This window comes from Lepidochelys olivacea, assembly GCF_965140295.1.
Source record: "Lepidochelys olivacea isolate rLepOli2 genome assembly, chromosome: 10".
In the NCBI taxonomy this organism is placed as follows: domain Eukaryota; kingdom Metazoa; phylum Chordata; order Testudines; family Cheloniidae; genus Lepidochelys; species Lepidochelys olivacea.
The window spans coordinates 16,446,133-16,472,893 of NC_140420.1; the positions used below are offsets into that span (position 1 = coordinate 16,446,133).

Consider the following 26,761-nt stretch of genomic DNA (forward strand, 5'->3'; position numbering starts at 1 on the left):
ATGGGTCCAGAGTTCTGGACAGCCAGATTTACAAAATGGAATGAAAAAACCTTTGGAATGTGGGGAACCACCACTACATATAGTGGTGACCCCAGTCTATCATAATGGCATCTCTCTTTAAACAGAATCATAGACATCTGAGTGAATCAAATGGTACAATAATGTTTTATGAAATGAAGTTAATCACATCAATTAAGGAAGTCAGATTCTTATTTTGTGTTTGACATTTTAACTCAACTAAACATGTACAATGACATGATTCAAAATATTGACCTGGCCAGGATGGGACAGGGGATTGGATTGACATTTAAGTGATTATATAGTTTATGGTTAGTTTGCCTCTTAAAATAGACAGTTAAAATTGAAATTTAAGTCTAATTCTATTTTAAGGACCAGCTTTACATTAAAGCCATTGTTCTTTGTCTACTCTGCAAAAGTCCTAAGAATCTAGTGGTCCTGTCTGGTGCTTGCCTGATTTGATTATCTGAAACCACATATATAAGAGATTCTTCTTTCATCTGGATTTAGTAAGAGGTTTGTGGTTATTTAATTGCTGAAAAGAAGGAAGGCATTTCTTGTTAGAAGTTTGTAACAACTTGGAACAGGTTTTGTCCTAGCAGTTTGCATAATCTGAAGGTACCAAATTCAACTTTTAGAACATAAAGGTCAAAATTAATCAAATGCAATGGCTGCTTCACTATTACCATCTCCATTCCCCCAAGCAAAAAAAGTGCTCTTTACTTATTTGCTATTGGTCAATGTCTCATCAGAAATTGCTTTTAATACAATTAAAATATATTGAGAACCAGGCATGTTCAAAACTTAGAGACAGATAATTACTTCTTTAAAAATATCCAGATGTACATATACACCAATGGAGATATCCACTTTCAGATAGACAAAACTGGAATATCGAAGTGCTGCTGATAGCCAGTCTATAGCAGTGGGTAACAAACATGCTGGATGTGTTTCAAGATAAACAAAGGGTTCCCAAACTTGGATTGCGGCTTGTCCAGGGTAAACCCCTGGCGGGCCACAAGACACTTTGTTTACCTGAGCATCTGCAGGTACAGCCGCTTGCAGCTCCCAGTGGCCATGGTTTGCTGTTCCCGGCCAATGGGAGCTACAGGAAGTGGTGCGGGCCGGCCCACCGCTTCCTGCAGCTCCCATTGGCTGGGAACGGCGAACCACGGCCACTGGGAGCTGCGAGCGGCCGTACCTGCAGATGCTCAGGTAAACAAAGTGTCTCACGGCCTGCCAGGGGCTTACCCTGAACAAGCTGTGAATCAAGTTTGGGAACTTGAGATAGACACTGCATAACTGGAGCAGCCTTCACTGATAAGGGCTTACCAAAGCTATCATGACACACCACCCTGCAGGTCACACAAGACCATCAGGGAAAGCATTGTGATCTGATCTGAGATTAGAGAAAAGCAGCAACAACAAAGCAAGGGAAATGAAGCTGTCTGAAACAAAATGTCTTGTTTGCCACTGATCACCAGCACAAGCAAAGCTTCTTTCTGGTTTACAAGATGCCATACAGAAGATTCTAACAAGAAATGTCTTGAAGTTCCATATGTAGAGAACATGTTTTCAAGTCCTAGTGGCTTATTAGTCCAATAGCCAATTCTCCTTCCACTAGATACTAGGGGATTGAACCATGAGAAAGTAAAAGTGGATTCCTCAGATTTCTCTCTCTGTTTCTCCACCATCTGTTTTGCTAGAAAGTTGCATTAATTTTTTTTCAATATTGTTGTTACCTAACATGATGCAGGACTCGGAAAGAAAAAGACAGGAAAGCAGGTCCTGGATGGATCAGTGATTGCAAAACAGAGAAATTAAACTTAAGTGTATAATTATAAGGTACACAAGAAACAAGATAATATACAATCACTGCATATCACAGACTTTGCTTATATTTTTTCAATGTAGAATATAAAAGACACTGTTACACAGGCAGAACTGTATTTTACTATTAACTTGAATCTTATAGAAAATTTAGGACAGGAAGAAAATCTTTTCCATATTAAACAGAATAAGAAATTGTATCCAGATATGTTTGAAACATTGTATAGGTTCATTAAAAAAAAATCCAGATTGGGACTCCTAACAGGGGCTGGATTTTTAGAAGTGCTGAACACCTATCCTCTGAAAAATCAGCCCCAGAACTAAGGCACATAAAACCACTAGTAACTTTTAAAGATTTAGGCCATGATGCTCATGATACTCATTGAGGGAAAAACCAGATATATTTGAAAAGTGCTCTCAGATTCTTCTCCAAAACTTAGACAAAGGGATAAAAGTTAATGATCAAACGTGAACCTCAAAAGAGATATGCTGGATCATTTAATACAGAGTAAAACAAACATGATCAGGTATTTATATATATATCAGTAATACTGTTTTAATTACTACTCACTCTGATGAATTTCTTGATGCAACTGAAGTCACTGACACTGAAGTATAGCGCTGTAAATAGTTTGATCCTAGCTACCCAAGAGACATCTCACCCTATGCACTACTGCACAGCAAAGATCAGTTAAGGTACTCTTGTTCACAGTATCTAGATCTAGATATCTGGGATTGCTTGTACCATGAATTCAGTGGAGGTCCCTTGTCTGAAATTTGCTTCCCGCATTGCTCCAACAGAGCCCAAGTATGAGAGCCTTCAGGATATGGTATAGGACCCATACATTTGCTCAGTCTTTCACTGATGGTAGTGAAAGGAGGGGGGAGGGGCAGTGAACAGTTTCAGTCCAAGTGCGTCCATCTACTTACAGTATATGTTTTATGTACAATTCTAGGAATTTTGAACATGCAATTAAGAGATATTGATCAGAACATTTTAAGTCTGATAAATATAAAGTTATTTTAGACAGTATTAATTCACAACACTATAACCTAAAACACCTTTCCCCTATGATCCCAAGTATCTTTTAATCTGTATCTACTTACCATTTTCCACATATGGATGAAAAGGCAAAACTAGTGCAAGAATGACTCTGCCTCTAGTTGGCTCCAATACACTTCTAATATCTTTTAATACAGTCAGTGGCTGATCACAGCGATCAAGCAAATTCAAGCAGCTGATAACATCATACTGGAATCCTGTGTTCTGCCATTCATTTATACCGAGCACTCTAAAGAGAGAGAGAGAGAGATGGAAAGTGTTACAGTTAAACAACTGCAGGCTGAGTGCAGAGTTCTCAGTACACAGCCTGCCTATAGCAATTAGGAGAAGGAGATAATTCCCTACCACTGAGGCTGACCTTACCTTTATCAGACACTCTCTTTATACTGACAGGTTTCAGAGTAGCAGCTGTGTTAGTCTGTATCCGCAAAAAGAAAAAGGAGTATACTGAGAGCACATAGGGCTTGTCTGCATGGGGGACTTAGTTCGCACTGAGGGGATACACTGGTTGGTGTGCAATACGTAAGCCACACTAACAGCATGCAGATGGGGTTGCTTTGCCCTCTTTTAATTTGCATCATTGTGTGTACACAGCAGGAGCTGGATGTGCATTAAGCATGCAGTATACTGTGTGCATTCTGGGATTTTTCTTGCTGAGCATTGTGAGATGCATAGCAGAAACCAGGGGAATTCTGGGACTTGGGGGGGGGGTCAAACTCCAAAAATCCCATGCTTTTACTTCTTCCATTCCATACTTCCCCTCTTTCTGGGTGGGCTAGCACCATTTTTGAATCACTGTCAGCTAGCATGGATTCAAGAATGCAGTGCATTACTTTGCTAGTACCTGGAATTTGCAAAACACACAGAAACTGTTTGTGCTCTATCTGAACTCTCAGAGCAAGGTAGCTTCAGTTTTGGAAGCCAACAGCAGCACCTGCAGTAACACCAGCAGGTGAAGAAGGATGATGACGATGACGACGACACTGAGGAAGAAGAGGTTACTTACCTGGTACAGTAAATGAGTTCTTCGAGATGTGTCCCACTATGGATGCTCCACTTGAGGTACTCATGTGCCTTTGATCAGTTTTTTTCAGCAGCAATGCTTGTTTGGTCCACACATGTGCCCTAGCCATCCTCATGCCCATACTGAGGATATAGGTCGGCATGGCACATTAGCAGCTGCACAGCAGAAGAGGATGCAGCCAGAAACCCAATTTAGAAAGTCTAGGTGGACACTGGTGTTACTTTAGCTCTCTGTGATAGAGAATAATAGTCTTGGAGAAATTCTAATAGGCTAGGTCCTCTCCAAATAGTAAACTAGCACCCTCTAATGTCTAAAGTATGAAGGGCAGCATCCTCCCTAGTCTGATGGGATTTAGAGTGGAAAACAGTGGATGAAAAGTCTGATATGTAAATTGAGACTATTTTGGGTAGGAACCATGGGTGGTTGGAGGCATACGTTATCCTTGAAGACCATATAAGGCAGATCAGCCACCAAAGCCCCTAATTCACCAACTCTTTGAGTGGAGGTAATTGCCACTAGAAGGGCTGTTTTCATGGAAAGGTTTAGAAAGGTACACGTAGCTAGCAGCTAAAACGGAGTTTTCATCAGAGAATTAAGAACTAAGTTCAAATCTCAGGCTGGGATGGGCTCTCTGACATTTAGGAAGAGGTTTGATAATTCTTCGATGAATCTCGAAGTTGCAGAATGAGCAAATACCAAAAAACCTTCCACAGGAGAATGAAAAGTTGTGATGGCCTCTAGGTGGACCTTAATGGAGCTTTAACAAAAGACCTCCTTTCTTCAGAGTGAACAGGAATTCCAGGACCTCCAAGAGGAGTGAGTCGACAAGAGACAGGGCAAAGGTAGGCGTAACAGTGGTAAAATCTCTTCCATTTCTGAAGGTAAATTTTCCTGGTGAGTTCCTTTCTGCTGTTCGAAAACACTTCTTGAATCTCTCTGAAGCAAGGGAGTTCTAATCCCGAGACCTATCTAGGTACCAAGGCTTGAGCTGGACAGCATCCAAGTTGGTATAATGAACGTTTCCCGAATCCTGAGGGAGAAGGCTGAATGTCAGCAGGAGATTGATGGCTAGCTGGGATGAGAAGTGAATGAGGTAAGGAAACCATACTAGTTTTGGCCAGGTTGGTGCAATCAAAATTACTGTGGCTTTGTCCTGTTCTGTTTTGTTTAGAACTCTGAGGATCAGAGTTGGAGGGAAGGCATATAAGGAGACTCTCTGACCAAGAGAGGAGAAAGGCACCCCCCATTTAATGGCAACCAAGATCTCCCCTTGGCAGAATTCACACATTTCCTTTTGGCAGCAGTGGCTGAAAGATTTATGTTCAGAAGACCCATACTCTGACAGATTTTTCTTACTTGGGCTCTATTGAGTTCCCACTCATGATCTTGAGTGAAGTGTCTACTGACGTAGTTGGCAATAGTGTTTTGGAGTCCAGGCCAAGATAAGGATACATTGAGCTATGCATTAGTTCCATAACTTGATTGCCTTTGAGCAGTGTGTGTGTGTGTGGGGGGGGGCGGAATCTAGCACCCCTTTGTCAATTTATGTGGTGCATACTCAACTTGTTGTCTGTCATTATATGGAGCGATTGACCTATCATGGAGAAGAAGTGCTAGCAAGTATATCATATTGTTCTGAGCTTCAGAATGTTGATATGTAGGGTAGACTCCTGGGCAGACCATCTTCCCTGGATAGTGTGGCCCCATAGAAGAGCTCCCCATCCCAGGAGGGATGCGTCCAAAACCATTGTGAAAATGGGAGGAGGAAGACCGAAGTGAACCCCTGAGCACATGTAGTCCAGATTCTTCAATTAGTTGAGAGAGACTAGCACACAGCTAGGAATAGAGAACAACTTGTTTAGACTGTCTCTGTTGGGAATATGAGCTGTCCTGAGCCAGGCTTGGAAGCAGCATAGATATCAGTCTGTGTGCAATGTGACAAAGGTACATGCTGCCATGTGCCAGAGGGGCTGCAGGCACAATCTGTCAGTGACCTGTGGGCTCATTTGGACTCATGCTATTTAGTGTGTCAGAGTGAGAAACCTGTCCTCTTGGTGGTAGGCTCCGGAAGTCCTGGCATAGAGAGTGGCCCCTATGAACTCTATCAACTTTAGAGTGAAGAGGGAAGACTGTGCAGTGTTGAGTTGAAGGATGAGCATGCAGAAGAGAGACATAGCTTTCTTTGCAGTGGTTCGAACTTTGATGTAGGAATGCCACTTGAGATGTTTGTTGAAATGAGGAAGATAATTACTTCCCATTGGTTAAGCTGTGTGGTGACTAATACCATAATTTTTGTAAATATTTTGGTAGTAGTAGGGAGTCTGAAAGACAAGGCTCAGTACTGATAGTGGTCCTGACACTAGTGGTAGGCATCTCTTCTGAGAGAGATGTATTGTGACACGAAAGTATGTGTCCTGAAGGTAAAGGGTTGCAAAACAGTCCCCCAGATTCATGGACGGAGTGATAGCTGCAAGTGTTACCATCTTTAACCTCTGTATCTTGACAAAGGATTCAGTATTGTGAGATCTAGAAATGCCCTCCCTTCTTTTTGGGAATCAGAAAGTACTTTGAATAGAATCCCCTTCCTGTGTACTGAGTGGGTACTGGTCCCATGGCCCCTATGCAGGAAGGAGAGAACCTCTTGTCTCAGGAGAGGTTTGTGAGATGTGTCCCTGAAAAAAAAAGAGATGGAGAAGTGGGGTTCAAGGGGGCTATGGAGTGGAAGTGGATGGAGTAGCCCGATGTTATAACCTCCAAAACTCATCTGTTGGAGGTAATCTGCTCCCATGAGGTGTGAAAAAGGGAGAGATGATCCCCAAAAGGTGGGAGGAAGGAAAGGGCAAGATAATTCAGCATCAAATCCAGATCATGGAGGTGTTTGAGGCTCTTGACTGAGACATCAAAACAAGCACTATGTAGATGGTGGCTGTTGCATCGATTCAAATTCAGCTGTTGAGAATTGTTCCCTCTGCCTTCTGGGTTTCTTTTTAGGCAGCTACTAGGCCTTATAGTAGATGGAAAACTGAGCTGGGTGGGATCTCAACTGTCTGAGACTAACAATCTCCTCTTGTTTGCCTGATGCAATATGCCCAGTGAACGAAGGGTCACCCTGGAATCCTTCAGAGAATGCACAGACTCACCTGTGGATTCATTAAATAATTGAAGACCATCAAAGGGGAGATCCTCTACAGTGTTTTGGACTTCACGCAGAAATCCTGATGACTGCAGCCATGAGGCTTGACACGTAACTACAGCTGTGGAGATGCAGTAGTGTCAGTGTCGACAGAGACCCATAAAGCTGTTCTGGCTAGGAGCTGTCATTCCACAATAATGGCCTGAAATTGCTCTTGTGAAAGGTGTTCAATACAGGAAATAAATTTCATATAACTAAGATAGTTGTATTTTTCCAAGATCACCTGATAATTACCAATTCTGCACTGCAGGACGGCAGAGGAATAGCTCTAATGATCTAAGCACTTGTGATCCTTATGTGAAGCCTCTGAATGGTGCTGCCTCCACAACCAAGGAGTTAGAGGTAGGGTAGGAAAATAACAATTCTGAACCCCTCGTCTGAACATACTACTTTCTGTCTGCCCTCTTGTTGGGGCGGGGGGAAGTGGGGTAGAGTACAGTCTGCTAAATTGTCTTGGCAGATTCAAACAATGCCTCATTTATGTGGAGAACCACATGGCCAAAGATGGTATAGAAAGAATGTCCAACAACTTAAGCTGTGTCTCTTTGAATTCTTCCAGCAATATTTGAAGAGTGTCTGCCACTTTCTTCATCAAGTCTTGAGACTGTTTGAAGTTGTCCACAGCAGATAGAGGGGGCATAACAGCTTCATCCAGGGAGGATGAGGAAACATTTGTCTGAGCAGTAGCAACCTCACCAGCCCTCGTCTCTTGCTCTTCAAACTTCTCCTGAAGTGGGGAGAGGATATTGGGGAGTATTGACCCTGCCATTCTCCATAAGCACTGGGTATCTCGGAGAATTACTGGCAGTATAAGAACATAAGAACAGCCATACTGGAGTAGACCAAAATCCATCCAGCCCAGTATGCTGTCTTCCAACAGTGGCCAATGCCAGGTGCCCCAGAGGGAACGAACAGAACAGGTAAACACCAAGTGATCCATCCAACGATGCCCATTCCCAGCTTGTGGTTAACAGAAACTAGAGACATCATATCTGCCCATCCTGGCTAATAGCCATTGACGGACCTATCCTCCATGAACTTATCTAGTTCTTTTTTTGAACCCTTTTATAGTCTTGGCCTTCACAGCATCCTCTGGCAAGGAATTCCACAGACTGACTGTGCATTGTGTGAAAAAATACTTCATTTTCATAGAATCCTAGAACTGGAAGGGACCTCAAGAGGTCATCTAGTCCAGTCCCCTGCATTCAAGGCAGGACTAAGTATTATCTATACCATCCTTGACAGATTTGTCCAACCTGCTCTTAAAAATCCCCAATGATGGAGATTCCACAACCTCCAAAAGGCAATTTATCCCAGTGCTTAATCACTCCAACAGTTACAAAGCTTTTCCTAATGTCCAACCTAAACTGCCCTTGCTGCAATTTAAGCCCATTGCTTCTTGTCCAATCCTCAGAGGTTAAGAAGAACAATTCTTCTCCCTCCTCCTTGCAACAACCTTTTATGTGCTTGAAAACTGTTATGTCCCCTCTCAGTCTTCTTCTCCAGATTAAACAAATCCAATTTTTTCAATCTTCCCTCATAGGTCATGTTTTCTAGACCTTTAATCATTTTTGTTGCTCTTCTCTGGACTTTCTCCAATTTGTTCACATCTTTCCTGAAATGTGGAGCCCAGAACTGGACACAATATTCCAGTTGAGGCCTAATCAGCGTGGAGTAGAGTGGAAGAATTACTTCTCATATCTTGCTTACAATACTCCTGCTAATACATCCCAGAATGATGTGTGCTTTTTTTTTTTTTTGCAACAGTATTACACTGTTAACTCATATTTAGCTTGTGATCTACTATGACCCCCAGATCCCTTTCTGCAGTACTCCTTCCTAGACAATCATTTCCCATTTTGTATCTGTGCAACTGATTGTTCCTTCCCAAATGGAGTACTTTGCATTTGTCCTTATTGAATTTCATCCTATTTGCTTCAGACCATTTCTCCAGTTTGTCCATCATTTTGAATTTTAATCCTATCCTCCAAAGCACTCGCAATCCCTCCCAGCTTGGTATCGTCCACAAACTTTACAAGTGTACTCTCTATGCCATTATCCAAATCATTGAAGAAGATATTGAACAGAACTGGACCCAGAACCGATCCCTGCAGGACCCCACTCGTTATGCCCTTCCAGCATAACTGTGAACCACTGATAACTACTCTCTGGGAATGGTTTTCCAACCAATTATGCACCCACCTTATAGTAGCCCCATCAACGTTGCATTTCCCTAGTTTGTGGATGAGGTCACGGAAGACAGTATCAAAACTTTACGAAAGTCTAGATGTACCACGTCTACCACTTCCCCCCCAGCCACAAGGCTTGTTACCCTGTCAAAGAAAGCTATGAGGCTGGTTTGACACGATTTGTTCTTGACAAATCCATGCTGACTGACTATTATTTATCACGCTACTATCTTCTAGATGTTTGCAAATTGCTTAATTATTTGCTCCGTTATTTTTCCAGGTAGAGAAATTAATCTGACTAGTATGTAATTCCTCAGGTTGTTCTTATTTCCCTTTTTATAGATTGGCACGCCTTCCTTACTTTCTCCACAACCAGTCATGATTTTATAGACCTCTATCACATCCCCCTTAGTTATCTCTTTTCAAAGCTGAAAAGTCAGTCTTATTAATCGCTCCTCATATGGAAGCCATTCCATACCCCTAATAATTTTTGTTGCCCTTTTCCAATTCCAATATATCTCTTTTCAGATGGGGCGACCACATCTGCACTCAGTATACAAGATGTGGCTGTACCATGGATTTATATAGAGGCAATATGATATTTTTGGTCTTATTATATATCCCTTTCTTAATGATTCTCAACATTGTTTGCTTTTTTGCCTGCTGCTGCACATTGAGTGGATGTTTTCACAGAACTATCCACAATGACTCCAAGATCTCTTTCTTGAGTGATAACAGCTAATTTAGACCCCATTGTTTTATATGTATAGTTGGGATCATGTTTTCCAATGTGCATTACTTAGCATTTATCAACATTGAATTTCATCTGCCATTTTGTTGCCCAGTCACCCAGTTTTGAGAGATCCTTTTGTAGCTCTTCGCAGTCTGCTTGGGACTTAACTATCTTGAGTAGTTTTGTATCATCTGCAAATTTTGCCACATCACTGTTTACTCCCTTTTTCCAGATCATTTATGAATATGTTAAATAGGACTGATTCCAGTACAGACCCCTTGGGGACACCACTATTTACCTCTCTCCATTCTGAAAACTGATCATTTATTCCCACCCTTTGTTAACTATCTTTTAACCAGTTACCAATCCATGAGAGGACTTTCCCCTCTTATCCCATGACAGCTTACTTTGCTTAAGAGCCTTTGGTGAGGGATCTTGTCAAAGGCTCTCTGAAAATCTACGTACACTATATCCCCCTTGTGCACATGCTTGCTGACCCCCTCAAAGAAATCTAGTAGATTGGTGAGGCATAATTTCCCTTTACAAAAACCATGTTGACTCTTCCCCAACAAATTATGTTCATCTAGGTGTCTGGCAATTTTGTTCTTTACTATAGCATGCAGCCCAGGATCCCAATGTGGTCATTTGAGAGGCCATATGGGAACAGGGGAGGGATCCAGGATTCATCATACCAAGGAGGATGCTGAGGAAGTTGGGGCCTCGTGAGCCTTGAAGTATCCCTTGATGGAGTAAGCTCAGGAGAGTCTGTCTAGACAGATAATCATAAGATCCCTGAACAGATATTTGAGAGTCTGAAGAGCTCTCATCTACAAAGTCTAATGGAGGAGGAGATGAAGGAGGAGTGATGGTTTGTCTCTCTGTACACATGAGTAAAACGGTATTAGGCAGTACTGGTGATAGGCAAAGTACCAAAGATAGCAGAAGTCTAACTGAGTTCAATAAAAGGACATTCAGATTTACAGGAGATTAACAAATCCCTGGAAAATCTGAACTCCTGCAGCATCAGGTGAGGTTGCACAGGAACCTGGTGAACTGTGAATGTAGAGGCCTGCAGCACCGAGGGCAGCGCATATGGTGCTAATATTTGCTGCTCTGTTGGTCAAGATATTAAACATGCTGCAGGCAGTACTGACTTCTTTGGTGCAGAGCCCATAGAACCTCGGTCATGCTTCTTTGGTACTGACCAATGGGTACCTTGTGATTTAGATGAGCTCGAGGACTTCAATTTAGTGCTCTTGGCTTGGGATCTCCAATACTGCAGATCTCTTAGAGCTGTGTTTTTTCTGAGGAGATTTAGTACTCCTCTAGATAGAAGTCTTTCCTGCATCACTTGCAGGTCTGCCAGAGGCTGACAGAGCACTGTGGTCGCTTAGAGGCTGCTATACCGGGGGCAGGCGTTGAGCTCCGTAGTGGCATGACAACTAAAAATCTTGTCCGGCTCCTCAAGAAATAGGAAGATTGAAGAGACAGCACTGGATTTTCTGTTCTATCTTTGTAACATTTGCTTTAGCTGTTTGGTTTTTATATGGCACTGAAAGGCGTTCCAGCTGTGACCCTTTTTGGCCATCTGTTTGGAGATCTCCTTGAAGAGTTTCTTATTGCTGTGGCTTGTCACAAGAGCTACTTCCACTGCTGATTGTCCTCAAATGGTGAGGAGATCAAGGACTAGATCATGGTTACAAGCAGCTGCTTGAGGAATGTTGTACAGCTTCTGGATAATATCACATTAATACTGATACATTTGAATCCAGCAGCAAATTAGCAAATTCTGGCCCTGGTCAAGTTTTTTAAACAGGAGAGGGGACATCTGGTCAATTTGACCCCAGAGCAGCGAAGGGTACACAGGTAAACAGGCAGGTGGATCACAGATGCCCACAAAGCAGTGGGATAGCAGGTGGAGGATTGCCAAAGTACTCCACAGCAGCATGGCGTCCACACAAACAGTCCACACTAACTCAATTTGCAACAAACTTTGTACACTTTGCAAGAGGACTGCAAAATTCACACCATACAGGGGGTTAGTGCGCTTTAAGCATTTGCATCATGTGTATGCAAGCTTTTTCAATCCATACTAACTCGAGTTCGTACGAACTAAAACCCAAGTGTAGCCATGCCTATAGATATGGTCTTTCCACTCCTCTAGGCAAGAGGGAATTAACATTCTCCCAGCCAACCACTGGACAGCTTTATATACCCCACCACAGAAACATCTGAGTTTGTACCTTCTTTGGAATTACTACATAAAAATATTTACAGAAATGTGCTACCCTGGTATTAAATTTGATACAATTTGGAGAAATAGCAAAGCTCAAGTGTCACAGTAGCTACGTCTTGGTCTCCTCTCAGTCTCTGAGAGTGTGACCCTTCAGGTGTTAGGCCTCTTGCATTCACCTGTTCTGGGGTGGAACCTCACACTTCCCCCATTCTTTAGACTGGCTCCTGAGATATAGTACCTTGTGCACTAACTGATTACTCAGCAGGCCTGACTGGATTCAGCTACCTGCAAGACTTCCTTTCAAGAGCTGTGATTACAGTGCCACAAACCAACACTTTCAAAACAAAACAGTGTTTAATCTCAACACTACAAACAAAGCACAACAACAAAAGCAAACACAGCACAACAGTCTTTAAAACAACAAAAAGTCTACACGCATAACTGTCTCACCTAAAGCTTAGATGTGCCTCACTTATCCAGACATTTCCACTTCTCAGAATTGGGGTTCAGTCTGTTTCCCCGAAATCCCTGTCTCTCTCATGTCTCAGAGCTGTCCATTTATCGGTTCCAAAGCTCTTTGCCAGTCTATATCTCTTGAACCTGTTTGTCACCCTGCATCTCTTATGCACCCCATCGTGGGGGTCAGGATAGACTTTAAAGCCGTTGTTCTCTGCACTGCATTGATAAATGGTGTTTGTCTGCCTTCCTGTCTATGTGCAGGTCAGCTCATGCCTCAACTATCATCCCCTGAAATCATATAGCAAGCAAGACAATAATAAAATAGATGGAACACATAATAGTCATAAAATATTAAAGGCAGTTGCTACGTCCTTCACATCAAGTATTACATCAAGTCAACCTATGTAGTACAATACCTGTATTTCTTTTTCTGAAGCTGCCATATCATAGTTTCAGACAACTCAGTGGCATAGATTTCTTCAAAGTGAGGACTCATGACTTTAGTGACCTCTCCATCTCCAGCCCCTAAATCGAGAAGTCTGTGGGATTTCCACTCTGGGTTTATTTTGAGTAGTCTCTGAAATTGTTCTGGTGAAAATACAAACATTGAGCCTCTTCCCAGCAACCTGAAATGTAAAGATGGCAGTGTCTGATTTTGTGCAAACTTAAACAGGGAAGACTTTAAATTCTTGATGCTCCTATTGCACTCTGTAAATTATTTCAAACAAGTAACAGATAAGGTCCCTGCTCAGAGGAATTTGCAATCTAATTTAGACAAATGCAATACGCAGGTTGAAAGATCAAACAACAAATGCATGCAGATAGCATTGGTGTGGGCTTTACGAAGAAATCTGATGAGCAGAGGGAAGTCATTTGGTTCCTGGAAAGAGGGACGCAGTTCTAAGAGAAGGGAGTCATACAAAAAAGGGACAAAGCCAAGAGCGGGAAGAAGAGACAAAGCCCAAATCCTGCTCTTTGTACTTGCATGAGATGACTCTCTGGCTTCAACAGGCAACTGACCTCATGTGAGCACAGCAAGTGGGATTTGGCCCTAAAGGACCCGATAAGAGGAAATAGGAGGTGAAAGCAGAGATGTAGGTAGGCACAAAGCATGAAGAATTTTATGTGGAAATGGAAAGGAAGCCCGTGAAGAAATGTGAAGAGCAGACAGGGTAACATGTTTGGAATAGTGGGAGAGAAAAAGGATTATTTTTAGAACTGTATGATGTAGTGACTCAACTTCAGTGGTCGAGGCTGCTAGATGAAGCTCCTATATGTGACAGAAAAGGATGTGGAATAGAAAATAAGCAATTCATTAAGGAATTGGCTGCAGGTGACAATTGGATTCTCTACAGATCATGTCAATGACATCTCCACCTGTGACTGTTTGAAGAGTATATATTGTAAGATTACAGCTGTTGTGACAGAAGTTCAGAGGATGAAAGAGTTTGGACAGCAGATGGGGAAGAAAGAATTGGTCAGTAACTGATGCAAGGGGGAATAAAGAATATTATTTCTGTCTACCTTGAGGTATGAAGTCAAACTTAGGAAAGACAATGACTAGTACAAATAGGCCATAGCAGTATAGAGATTTATGATCAAGAGCAAGGGCAGGGAAACTAAAGAGAATAAGCAGCAAAGATGATGTAACAGGATGATGGGTGATAAAGAAGTCACCCAGGAAAGGTAGAATTTATTAGTAATGGATACACACTGAATTAAGTGAAATAGAAGAAACCATCAGTTAAATTTCTAGCACAGAGGCTAAGGGGGGGGGGTGTTAAATGTAGAGTACAGCCCATATAAGCAGAGCCCTCTTGCAGTACATTTATATCAGTCTACACTGTATAATTGGCTCATGGCTATTGTTCCTAAAGTCACTGTGAGGTGTCATTCAAAGCACTAGAAAGCGTTCGAGAAAAAGAAAGATGGGGGAGAAAGGAAAAAGGGGAGACCAAAGGGACCTATATATAAAGCTACAAGTAACTAAGAACTCCACAGGAAAGCTCACATGAACATCTGGTTGGAAAATAAGGTGAAAGATAATTTTTCTAGCCATAGTAACGAGACACTATTCTCAGATCATACTGTGTAGCCAAACAAGGGAAGTTTAAAAAAAAAAGGTCAAGCATGTAGCTATAATAAAATGCATTCTCCACAAAGTATCAGACCTGAGGTGAACTTGGACATATGCCTGATTGTGGTGAAGTGGGGTGGGGAAGGGAAGAGATTGTAATAGTAAGGGAATTTTTGTATGGTCTGCAGAAATGAGGATACCAAATGAACAGCCTTCAGAATCTGGAATTTGGGTTCACTGTGTAATTTTATGTCCATCTGAAGCCAATCAAGGAAGAGACCAACAGAATAATATTGGCCAAGCTTGCCTGTTTAATAAGCTTCTCTTCACTCACTCTCTCTCCCCCCAGTCCTAGCCAAGATACCCACCAGTCAAGCTTGACATCTTGTTTGGGATGGGTTCCTTGACTGCCCAGAAACAAAATGATACACAAATAGATTTTATATTTTAAAGCACGTGTTCCCAAACTGGGGGTTGGGATCCCTGAAGGGGGTCATGAGGTTATTACATGGGAGGTTGCGAGCTGCCAGCCCCCGCCCCAAACCCTGCTTTGCCGACAGAATTTATAATAGTGTTAAATATATTAAAAAGTGTTTAATTTATAAAGGGGGGGGGGGTCGCATTCAGAGGGTTGCTATGTGAAAGGGGTCACAAGTACAAAAGTTTGAAAACCACTGTTTTAAGGGTTAGAAGATAGCACTGAATATTGTGCTGACCAATTTTACAAGCTTAAGTGTACCACAAAAGCTTTAATATAGCTTTAGGCCTCCAAGCATCCCATGTGGTGTATAAAATTAAATTATCAAAACATCACTTTTTCGGTTTGAATTTGTTTCATCATCAAGTTAGTTAATAAATGTTAAATAATAAAGTTGAAATCAAAATGAATTTAAACAAAATGTTTCAATTGACTAGATCTGAAGGTTTTTGCATGGTGGTGTTTTTTTACACTATCAATTCATAAAAGTTTGAGATTTTGACTTTTGTCCCGATTCAGGAGCGGAAAATTATTTTAAATCTCAAAAATTCTCATGGGACAAAATTTTTTTCCCCCACTGAGTCCTAGTGGACACCCAAAAAGACTGATTTCCAGAGTGGGGTTTGAGTCTAAGCCCATGGCCCTGTGGTAACTGTTCCATATTGTATTATGCACGAAATCTAGGCTAGGTTTCTGTATCTTGTCTCTTGCTCCATTCCCAGTAGAACTACAGAGGCAATGCACGCAGCCTTGAAAGGAAAGTGGAAGAAGAATTTTCAAATGCTCTGCAGCAATCTCACCAATAAATGCAGGAGCTATCCTCCTGGGTTGTGCTGCAGAGATGGTTTCATACAACCATCTTCAATTAGAATAGTCACCACCACATATGCTCTCTAGAGACGGGAAGGTAAGTAAAAATAGTGGGGGGAAATAACTGTTGAAGCACGAGGAGAGCACCCCTACTCCATGGTAAATTTGGGAGCAAATGGAGAAAAAGTAGCCCTTATGTTCTAATTTAGAGTCCCATGATCTTCTTTTGCCAATTCTTTTTTTAAATAGGAGGTAGGATTCTTTATAATTTAAAAAGGTACAGGCTTTTCTGACCTGCTAGATATTTACATTTTTCTTTTATCACAGCCTAACTGAAATTAGTAAAATGTCATTGAATACATAGATCAAATAATTTACATAAAGGTAGTTTAGATGCATTTGACAGAATGAAGAAAATGAAGCTAAGTGTATCTTGGAAAAGACCTGATTACTCTCTGCATGGCGGGGCATCAAGTGGCAGGACGGAGCACCTGGTAATCCAAATCCAGAGTTTTCTTATCCTATCTTCGTTTACAAAAAACTGAACTAGTACCACCTTTTCACTTACCCATTGATAGATGTCCTAGACATAAACAGGCTAAAAACTGAGGACACGAAAGAGTGATAGAGCTGGATAAAGAGCCAGCCTGATTTCTCAATGCTGTTGTTTAAGAAGATCTGTGTTCCCTGGTCAAGGTAACTCTGGACAAAGATAGGTTGAAGAGATTCACACAACTGCTCTGTGTTGCACATGTACCACTACAGAGAAAGAAAGGAACAACATTTTAAAACTTAAGCAATAAAAAACAGTAGTTCAAAAAATAATGAAAATCACATATGACCAAAATCAAGCTGTTCTATAAATAACAGGAACTCTATAGACTAATAAATTCAAGATGAATTTAGGTTTGGATTGTAATCAAACGCAGGCAGACTAATCTTGAAGAAATAATACTTTAAAACTGCATTTTACATAGTACTCTGGACAGTTATTTCACAAAGTATCTTCTATAAAAACAGCTGAATGATTAGACTCCACTGGGTAACTTCCATTTTCTAACTCAATCATTCAGCCCTTCATGGGGCCTCTTACCAAACGGAATTCAGGAATACACCTGCAATGCCTTCCCTGGAAAGAAAATAAAGTATCTAATCTATATTGCAAGCCAATACCCTTCCTCTCTCCACTGACTCTATATGTTACCTTTGAACACTCCTTGCAAAACTGACAGTTTCCTGCTATTCTGGTACCAACAAGTTGGTCCACAAATCTTGCTAAATGACTATTGCTATGCTATACAGCTTCTTCCTGACATCACTATTAAAAACACTAAATAGATAGGTAAGTTTTGCCATGCAAAGCAAACATTAGCATCAGGTAAATGGCAGCACTATCCTTTCAGCCTGGTGGACAAATGAAATCTGGATAGGAGAGCTCCTCTCATCATGTGCTATTTAACAACAATCATTTCCACACAAACTGTATAAGACATTTCTAGTTGCAACCAGGGCATTGCTTCTCTGCTTCAGTGACATCTCTGACTGTATTCTCGATTTTTGCCTTCCACTATTAAATTAACAATCACCGATTTATTTCCCCACTACTTTTGCTCATTCTTCCATGCCATTAAATATTTATCACCTACACATCCACTGGCTCTTTACACCTCACCATGCAATTCCATCCTTGCTAATCACTAGCTATTTTGTATTATTCTTCTTGTCCTCCATTCCTACTTGAGTCCTCCAATGCTGTCTTTGTCTAAACCTTATTTCTCATACTTCCCTGTTAATAATTAAGATGAATGTAGCCAAAAAAATAAAATAAATAAATAAAGGCCTGCTAAATAGGTCATTTGCACAGTCTAGCCAGGACCTACTATGAGCAAAGTAGAACCATTAATAAAAGACCTCAAGACAGCAGTTGTTTAGAGGTAGTGCACCACCAAACCCAGGGAACCCTGGGTTTGAATGCTGAACTAAATCCAGCTTCTTGTGCCAGCAGGAACAGGCAGCGCTACAAGACAGTGCTCTCAGATGTGAAAGTGAACCTCATTTAATGATCACCACCACCACCACCTTCCAGCCAATTAGGATCAGCATTATGTCTAGAGAGCACAGTTCAGCCTGATCATGATTCCAGTTGCACAAGCCTAGGGAAAATGGGGAGATGGGAGTGACAGAGGAAGGGAGCAGCATCAGGGAGAGATTAAACAAAGGAGGCGTGCTTTTCAGTCTCCCCTGCTCAGCTTTATCCCAGCTCTTTCTTGGGCCCCAATTTCATGGCTCAACCCTGACTGCACAGAAGAACTCCATTCTAAAAGAAAGAGGACTCAGTGGGCTGGAAGGGTAGTTATACCACTGGGAAGGACAAGGTTGCTCCTCCATAGCTTGCAGCACCACACTTAAATCCCACACCCCTTAATATGCAGATGTTGCAACAATTTTGCCAAACTCAGAACCTTTACAATACACGGCCACTAGGACAGATTGCTCTGCATATTTTGGTCTTGTTTACTTTGATCAGGGTGACCACCTTTACCTTCCTACTGTATTAAAATCAAGGCCTGGTGATAGCCCTTAATCTAGGAATTCTAAAACCTGTGGAATCGGTGACTTTAAGTATTATTCCCTGTGACCAAACCGCTCTTCTGCTAAACTTTCCATTCAGGATGTGCCTACAAATAGATCCAAGAATGAGCAGTTTTCAGATGGAATTTTGCTTTGGTCTCTCTTTTAAAGAAGTTAAAGTCTCTGGGGGTAAAGAGTCATTTTCCTGTTAAAAATTACTGCAAACCCTCAGCAAAGCCAATTACTGGTATGAAAATCTTTGTTAAGACCCTCAGAACTGCTGATACACCAAACTGTGATGAGGGAAATTTTAAGAACCTCCTGAGGCATCAACCAATCAGAATTTGTAGGCACATATTTGCCAGATCCAAAGAAGATATCAAAGAGTTTCCATCACAAAGTTAGCAAATTTAATCGTTCAGCCTTTTCATGATCAGGGTTTGCTTTAATACTCTATTTGGGATGGGGGACCAAAAAAAAAAAAAAAGAGCACAGTATAACCCCAAGAATGTCCAGAATTAGTTCTGCTGTTCTTATCCATTATGAGCTAAATTTGAGAACGATGCAAGTCTTTCTTGCACCTACATCTACCAATTTACCAACATGTCTAAACTGATGTAATTTGCAAACTGAGGAGCTGGAATAAAGTGTAATTCACACCCTCTTACTAGTGATTTTCTTACTTCACTGTTTTCTTTTGGCCTTTCAGCACGGACGCTGCAGCCTTTTTACACATGAAAATTAATCTGGAATAAGAAAGGGTGTGAATTAAAAGTGGATTAATTATTCATTCCTCATTAACTAATGTGTGGATGCTCTTATACCAGAGTAAGAGTCTTTTTCCAAATTAGTTCAACTCACATCCAAAGTGGATTAAACTAATTCTGGAATAGGGCACTAATTCTGGAATAAGAGAATCCACACATCTTGTTAATCAGGAGTACCTAATCAGAAACAGCAAATCCTGAAAACCTCCAAATGTAGATAAGCTTTTAGATTCAACTGCCCAAGTCCAAAAGTAATGTGAAGGGGGAATGCAAGTTTCATGGTAAGGTGATACAACGATAAGGTCCCAATCCTGAAATAACAATCGACAAGAGTGCAGACTTGTGCCAATGTGGTCCCCTGCAGAAGTCAACATGGCTCTGTGCAGATCTGGCTACAGGAGTGAGGCCTAAGCAAGCAAGCCAGAATTTTATGTTAGCATAAGAGACATGGGAGTAAATTATGCAAACTGAGGGATTCCCTGTTATCGCTCTGAATTTGCTCTGATGTTATATTGTTGATTGGCTTCTTTATTAAATTCCTTAGTGGGGGAGATTGATGGAAATATGACATGACAGAGACGATGTCTCTCAATAACATGGGTCATGAAGGTAAAATGAAGGAAACTTACTAGCAGCAGATGGCCTGTAATTAGTCCTACCAGTTTTTATTCAAAGTACGGGTCTACGTCTTTCAAAAGGGACAGTGACAGTGACTCAGATATTTTGTGTGCGTGTGGAATAATTTCTGCTGATTTAATTTAATCATCAAAGTTGAGGATACTTTTCCCATCTTGTGCATCATCAAGATTGTTTACTAAGGGCACATCTACACTTGCAAAGTTACATTGCCAGCAGTTACAGCGCCGAAGGAAAACCGCTGTTGTGTGTTCACACTGACAGCTGCCTGCGCAATAGCGTGTTCACACTTGTGGCACTATTCTGAGTGGTGCACTCTGGGCAGCTATCCCACAGAGCACCTCCTTCTCTTTTGCTGCTAAGACTTGTGGGAAGGTGGAAGAGGCCACAGGGCATCCTGGGTACTGTCCCAATGCCCCGTGATGCATTGCTTCGCATCCCAGCAATCCCTGTGCTTCCTTCCACATTTGGCGCCATCTTTCAACCGTTTGTGTACTGTGCGCTCTGCCCTGCCTCTTTCGGGCTGCAGGAATGGATCCCGAGCTGTTGACCAATATGCTGCTCGCACTGACCAACACATCACAAGTGGCAGTGGAGTTATTCCTTAAACTACAAAGACAAGAGGAGTGTGACATTGATCTCACCATGCATACTAGCTACAACATGAGTGTGCTTGTGGCATTCACGGAGGTGCTGACCACAGTGGAATGCTGCTCTTGGGCTCTGGAAACAAGCACTGAGTGGTGGGATCACATTGTGATGCATGTCTGGGATGACAAGCAGTGGCTGCAGAACTTTCGCATGAGGAAAGCCACATTCATGGGACAGTGTGATGAGCTCGCCTCAGCCCTGTGGCGCAAGGACATGAGAATGATAGGTGCCCTGTCGCTGGAGAAGCGTGTGACAATTGCACTGTGGAAGCTGGCTACTCCAGACTGCTACCAATCAGTCGCTAACCAGTTCGGAGTGGGAAAGTCGACTGTTGGAGTCGTGTTGACGGCAGCGTGCAGGGCCATTAATCGCATCCTGCTCTGAAAGACCGTGACTCTGGGCAACGTACATGACATTGTGGATGGTTTTGCACAAATGGGCTTCCCTAACTGCGGATGGGTGATTGATGGCATGCACATTCCAATTCTGGCACCAGACCACCTAGCCACCGAGTATATTAATCACAAGGGGTATTTCTCAATGGTTCTCCAGGAGCTTGTGGATCACCGTGGGTGTTTCACAGACATTAACACAGGCTGGTCCGGAAAGGTGCATGATGCAAGCATCTTTCAGAACACTGGCCTGTTCAAGAAGCTGCAAGCAGGAACTTTCTTCCCTGACCAGAAGATCATGGTAAGGGAAGTCGAAATGCCCACTGCGATCCTAGCAGATCCCGCCTACCCCTTAATGCCATGGCTCATGAAGCCATACACAGGGCGACTTGACAGCAGCAAGGAGCAGCTCAACAACAGGCTGAGCAAGTGCAGAATGACTGTGGAGTGTGCATTTGGCCGTTTAAAAGCCCGCTGGTGATGCCTGTATGAGAAGCTGGACATGGCAGATGACAATATTCCTATGCTTATGCTCCATAATATTTGTGAAGAGAAGGGTGAAAGCTTCACTCAGGGCTGGACTGCAGATGCTCAGTGCCTGGAGGCTGAGTTTGAACAGCCAGAGACCAGCCCTATTAGAGGGGCACAGCACGGGGCCATAAGGATGAGGGATGCTTTGAGGCTGCAATTTGAAGCTGAAAGCCACTAATGTTTGTTGCTGTGCTCTGGATTGCAGTGCTTGTAATGCTAGGAGGCGATTGGTGCACATGATGCAAGAAGGGGCCTTAACATAATTGTATGTTGCTTTGCAGTGCTTTTTGCTTTCACTTAATAGAATACAGATTGCTTTCAAACAAACACAATTCCTTCATTGAACAACAATAACCAGAGGAGAGAGTCAAATGAAAAAAAAATCATCAGCAGGGAGGAGGATGGGGGAAGGGAAGGTCTCAAGAGGAGGAGGGGTCCCGGGACGGCTACAGATTTGTGTATGTCCAGGGATCATACCCAACCTTCTCCTTTGGAGTACGATGCAGCAGGTGCTGTACTTCAGCATGGGCAAACTGCAGAGGGATGGGTGTTGAGTGCCGTGGGAGTCCACACTGCTGGATTATGAGGAGGGAGGAGTGGAATGCTGCGGGTAGAGAGTAGAGCCAGGAGGTTGATAAGAGTGTGTTGGCCATGGGGGGGGGGGGAAGAGGAGTTTTGCGACAGTGGCTGCAGGGGAGGGCGGGTGAAGAGCTGCTTGGTTTGAAGAGCTAGTATGGCCTAGAGCATGTCTGTTTGGCGCTTCATAACTGTTAAGAGCCGCTGCGTGGCTTCTTTCTGGTGTGCCACGTTCTCCTTTCGGTCTCTCTTCTCGCTGTCCTGCCACTCCGTCAATTCCTTTTTCTTGGTGGCAGAGTGCATCATAACCTCACGCATAAAGTCCTCCTTAGTTCTTCTTGGACACTTTCTAATTCTGTGCAGCTGTTCTGCCACCGATAACAAAGAGGGAGGCTGTGCTCCCAATGTCATCTCTGTTAAGTTTAAATGCAATATTTTACAGAAACAGTATTGTTTGCAACACAGACAAAGATGGTTTCAGTGCTTTAAAACACAGCCAGTACTCACACACCTGTCACTAACTGGCTGACCCCAGGCAAGCATACATGAGCCACAAGACCCCCAAATGGTGAGTAGCTGCAGGGGCAGGGTAAATCACTGTTCCCAGACCCTGCTGTACACTGGGGACATGGCTCTTGAGCACTTGGGGAGAGCCAGCACCATAGGGGGGACTTGATAATCATTCCTGTCCCCACACTTTCCACAGGAGGTGATCATTATGGAAGATATCTCGCTGCTGAGGTAGAGCAGGGAATCAAGGGAGGGTCTTCTCCAAGCCTGTGGCTTCTGCCCTGGCACCTATGTGGCTAGCTGTGTGCAGCAATGGTTCCCCCACCCATCATGGCAAAGTAGCGCAGGAAAGTTACCGTTAATGGAGCAAGAAACAAAGCAGCTCTGCTGAGGAACCTGTGGCAACGGATTGCCTAGTATTTCCACAAGAATTTTCTGGAGATCTCTGAGGGAGATTCCTGTGATGTGAGAGAGTGTATCAACAGCTTGTTCCACCACTCAGACTAGACATGAGGTGGGAGACAAGCCTGCTTCCTGCAACTCTCCTGCTCCGAACAACCTGCTTCAACAGTTCCCAAAATCAGATCCACTTACCAGAGGCATCCTCTCCTGTTTGCACTTCACCAAGATCCGACTGCTGTGACTGGCTAGGCTCCTCCGGGGTAGAAAAGAGCTCCTGACTGCATGCATCTCTGGCCTCCAAGTCATCCTCTGCTTCTGGATCCCCCTCCCCCTCTTCTTCCAAAATTGCCTCCTCCTGGCTCGGTCCACTCTTGACTGGCACGCAAGCCAACGAAGTATCCACAGGGTCCTTTGCAGTGGAGGTGGAGTCACCACCGAGTATTGCGTCCAGCTTTTGTAGAACCAGCAGCTCGTGGGCACAGCATTGGAATGGCTGTTTGCCTCCCGCGCCTTGTGGTAGGCGTTCCGCAGCTCCTTCGCTTTGACCCTGCACTGCAGTGTGTCCTGGTCATGGCCCCTTTCTATAATGCATCTAGAAATCTGTCATGGCCCCTTTCTATAATGCATCTAGAAATCTGTCCATAGGTATCATAATTCCAATGGCTGGAGCACAGCTGGGACCGCACTGCCTCCTCTCTCCAAATACCAATGAGGCCCAGCAGCTTGGCATTGCTCCAAGCAGGAGATCGCCTGGTGCATGAAGCAGACGTGGTCACCTGGAAAGATGTGCTGAGACCACTGCACGCATCACCGAGCAAACAGGAAGGGGACTTTCAAATTTGCAAAGGAATGGGGAGCTGATGGTTGGTCACCTGAGGACAGGGCAGTAGAGTTCAAACCGATGGCCAGAGAGGTGAGAACAGGCATTGTGGGACACCTCCCAGAGGCCAATCGCAGTGCTGTAATCACCACAGTGTCTACATTGACACCGCAGCACTGTATCCCCAGTGCAGAAAGTTCTACGCCTCTCACCGGGGTGGTTTTTTTTAGAGCACTGCATCTGTGCAGTTTCTGCGCACTAAGTGGCTTGGCAGTGTGTACACTTCGGGAGTTACAGCGCTCAAAGCTGCATTACTGTGCACAAACTTGCCAGTGTAGACAGGGCCTAAGTTCCAATCATTTACATCAGTGCCGCACCACTGAAAAAAAAGGGCATTGCTCTGGTGTCACTGAAGGCCTCATTTGAAGATAGTGTAGTTGCAGAGATGTAGAAAGGTAATTTGGCATGCAGAATCTTTACTACTGTTGCTAATGCATCAGAAGGAAAGAAGCTAGCTTGATTTTCAGAGTTCAGACTGAATCTGCAGGAACCAGCAATTAGAAAAGGCATCTTTTTATTTGTTAACTGAGCAAATTTGATATGGAAACCACTGAGAAACAAACACTATACCATTTTTATAAGCAAAAACACACTGTAATATCACTGCACATATTTATGTTTTGCTTATTAGCTCTGCTGTGGTGAAATTATAGGATACTGATGTGCACTGTCTATACTAAAAATATAACCATGTTGGGAGATATAACAACACAATTAAAGGGGGATTGCAAATTACAGTGTAGAAGGGACTTTTTACGTTATCATGGTGCCTAAGAGCTCTAGTCATGGACCAGGACCCCACTGTATTAGGCGCTGTACAAACAGAACAAAGAGACAGTTCCTGCCACAAAGATCTTACAAACCATGCCCCAAAGTCTGCTAAAGCCTTGAATTATCCAAATTGCAACTGAACTGTGTCAGGGCTGCCATGTTGCAACAGAATTCCATAATGTGATTCTATTTGTAGTGTAGATGGGGTCTTGCAAGGCTCTCATTTAAAAGCTGAAATGTGTAGTGTAAATAGGGTCTTACAAAAAACCTACACAGCAGCACCAATTGATGATGATTAGGCAAGTGGCCAGCTGGGAGAGCCGACACTGATACGTTTATTTTAAAACAAAACAAAAAACAAACACAAACTGTCCTAACACCTAAAATTGTGCAGGTAGCAATGCTATGCAAAAACACATACATATCCTGTCCCACCTCACCATTTGTTCGTTACATTAACTTGCTGAGAGAGGAACTGTCTCTTAATGTATATTTGCACAGTGTTTAACACAATGAGACTTCTAGGTACTACTGTAATACAAATAATGATACAGGATTTATGTTTCAATATCCTGCTGGCTCACAATAACAGTGCCAGCAAGCAGACAGCTGCAACAAGGCAAATAGTCCAGCTTCTCAAGTAGTGACTCCATCAAAACAAAGACCCAGAGCAAAGAGGTGTTTTAGGGTCTTTCCACACAGAAGCGAATTCTACACTAGCTTCAGAATGTTTCATAAGCTAGGTACAGTTCTAGTAAAATCATGTTTCAAATAGCTCTTTCAAATATGTTTGCAGGTAGCATGGTTTGAAGCTTCAATTCTTATCTACACTAAGCTTTTTTTCTTAAAGTTTTCTGCTGTTGATACCACCATTGTAGCTCCAGCAGTGGTAGAAACAGTGAGAGCTCGATTGTGGAGAAATTGTTGGAAGCCAAGAGCTTTTTAACTCCTACCCTGAACAAATTAGAGGACAGTGATTAAAACAATCAGCGGCTGATCTACTCTAGCACTTTGGTGGTAACATGGAAAATTGTAACCAACTGTAAAGAAAGAAAGCCTCATTCTACAGGTTTTTTTTGCAAAATTATCTGCTTGTACTATTTTCGCCTTTCTCCTATCTATAGAAATGTTAGTTTGGGCCATCAAGTTAGACGATGGAGAGATCTAGTATATCACAGACATATTACTGCACATCATAGAATACAACATGGTAGGTCCTTCTTGTAAGCTTAAAGCCTTGTAGCATTATTCTAAAGAAAAAGGATAGAAGAAGAGACCATGCGAAGTATGGTGCAATAAAATCCATAACTCTCCATTTCAACCAGCTCCTTAAAGGGATCAATCATGGACAGCTTCACAGGATATGAATGCAGCTGACAGTAAACTTTAATATCTATTAATGTAAAGGTCTTAGCAGAGCTGCTACCTTGAAAAATTATCTAACATTTGAACCCAAAAATTCAGAGGTAAGACCAAAGCATATTATCATCAGCTTACAATACAGAACCACTGCAGTTCAAATTACCTTTGATCTGTAGGGGAGCAATAAAACATCAGAAACCAACAATTTGGCTATTTTGTATGGAAAAAAAAGTCCAAGTTCCTTATTCCATCCAACTAAGAAGATATTTCAATACTAGAAGACAACACTGTACACCATTATGCAAGTTTCTAACAAAGCTCTGAAAAAAACAACTGAAAGTTGTTGTTTTTAACTGCTTGCACATGAGCAGAAATGTTAGCTGAGTTCCAGCCTGGATCAAGTTTTTGCAAATGATTTATAAACAACTGAAAAATAAGGGTTTGTAATGGAACAATAAAAAAACCAGTAACTATAATTACCAAAAGAAACTTTCAAAACTCTCTATTACTATTATTGCCAAAACTTGTTAACAACAAAAACAAAACCTGACTGGTGAGTTAACTACTTTACATAAGAATGAAAAGCCAAACAGTATAATTTA

General features: G+C 42.4%; 1 protein-coding gene across 2 annotated transcripts in view; it reads right to left on the bottom strand.

Moving 5' to 3' along the window:
• METTL9 (methyltransferase 9, His-X-His N1(pi)-histidine) overlaps window positions 1–26,761 on the bottom strand; it is a 42,384-nt gene that overhangs the window by 10,486 nt on the left and 5,137 nt on the right. For both annotated transcript variants that reach the window (XM_084640870.1, XM_084640871.1), the window contains exons 2-4: window positions 16,679–16,869; window positions 13,162–13,371; window positions 2,956–3,140 (exon numbers count right to left, since the gene is read on the bottom strand). In XM_084640870.1, the coding sequence (XP_084496996.1) occupies window positions 2,956–3,140; window positions 13,162–13,371; window positions 16,679–16,869 (586 nt within the window). The remainder of the gene's footprint in view (window positions 1–2,955; window positions 3,141–13,161; window positions 13,372–16,678; window positions 16,870–26,761) is intronic.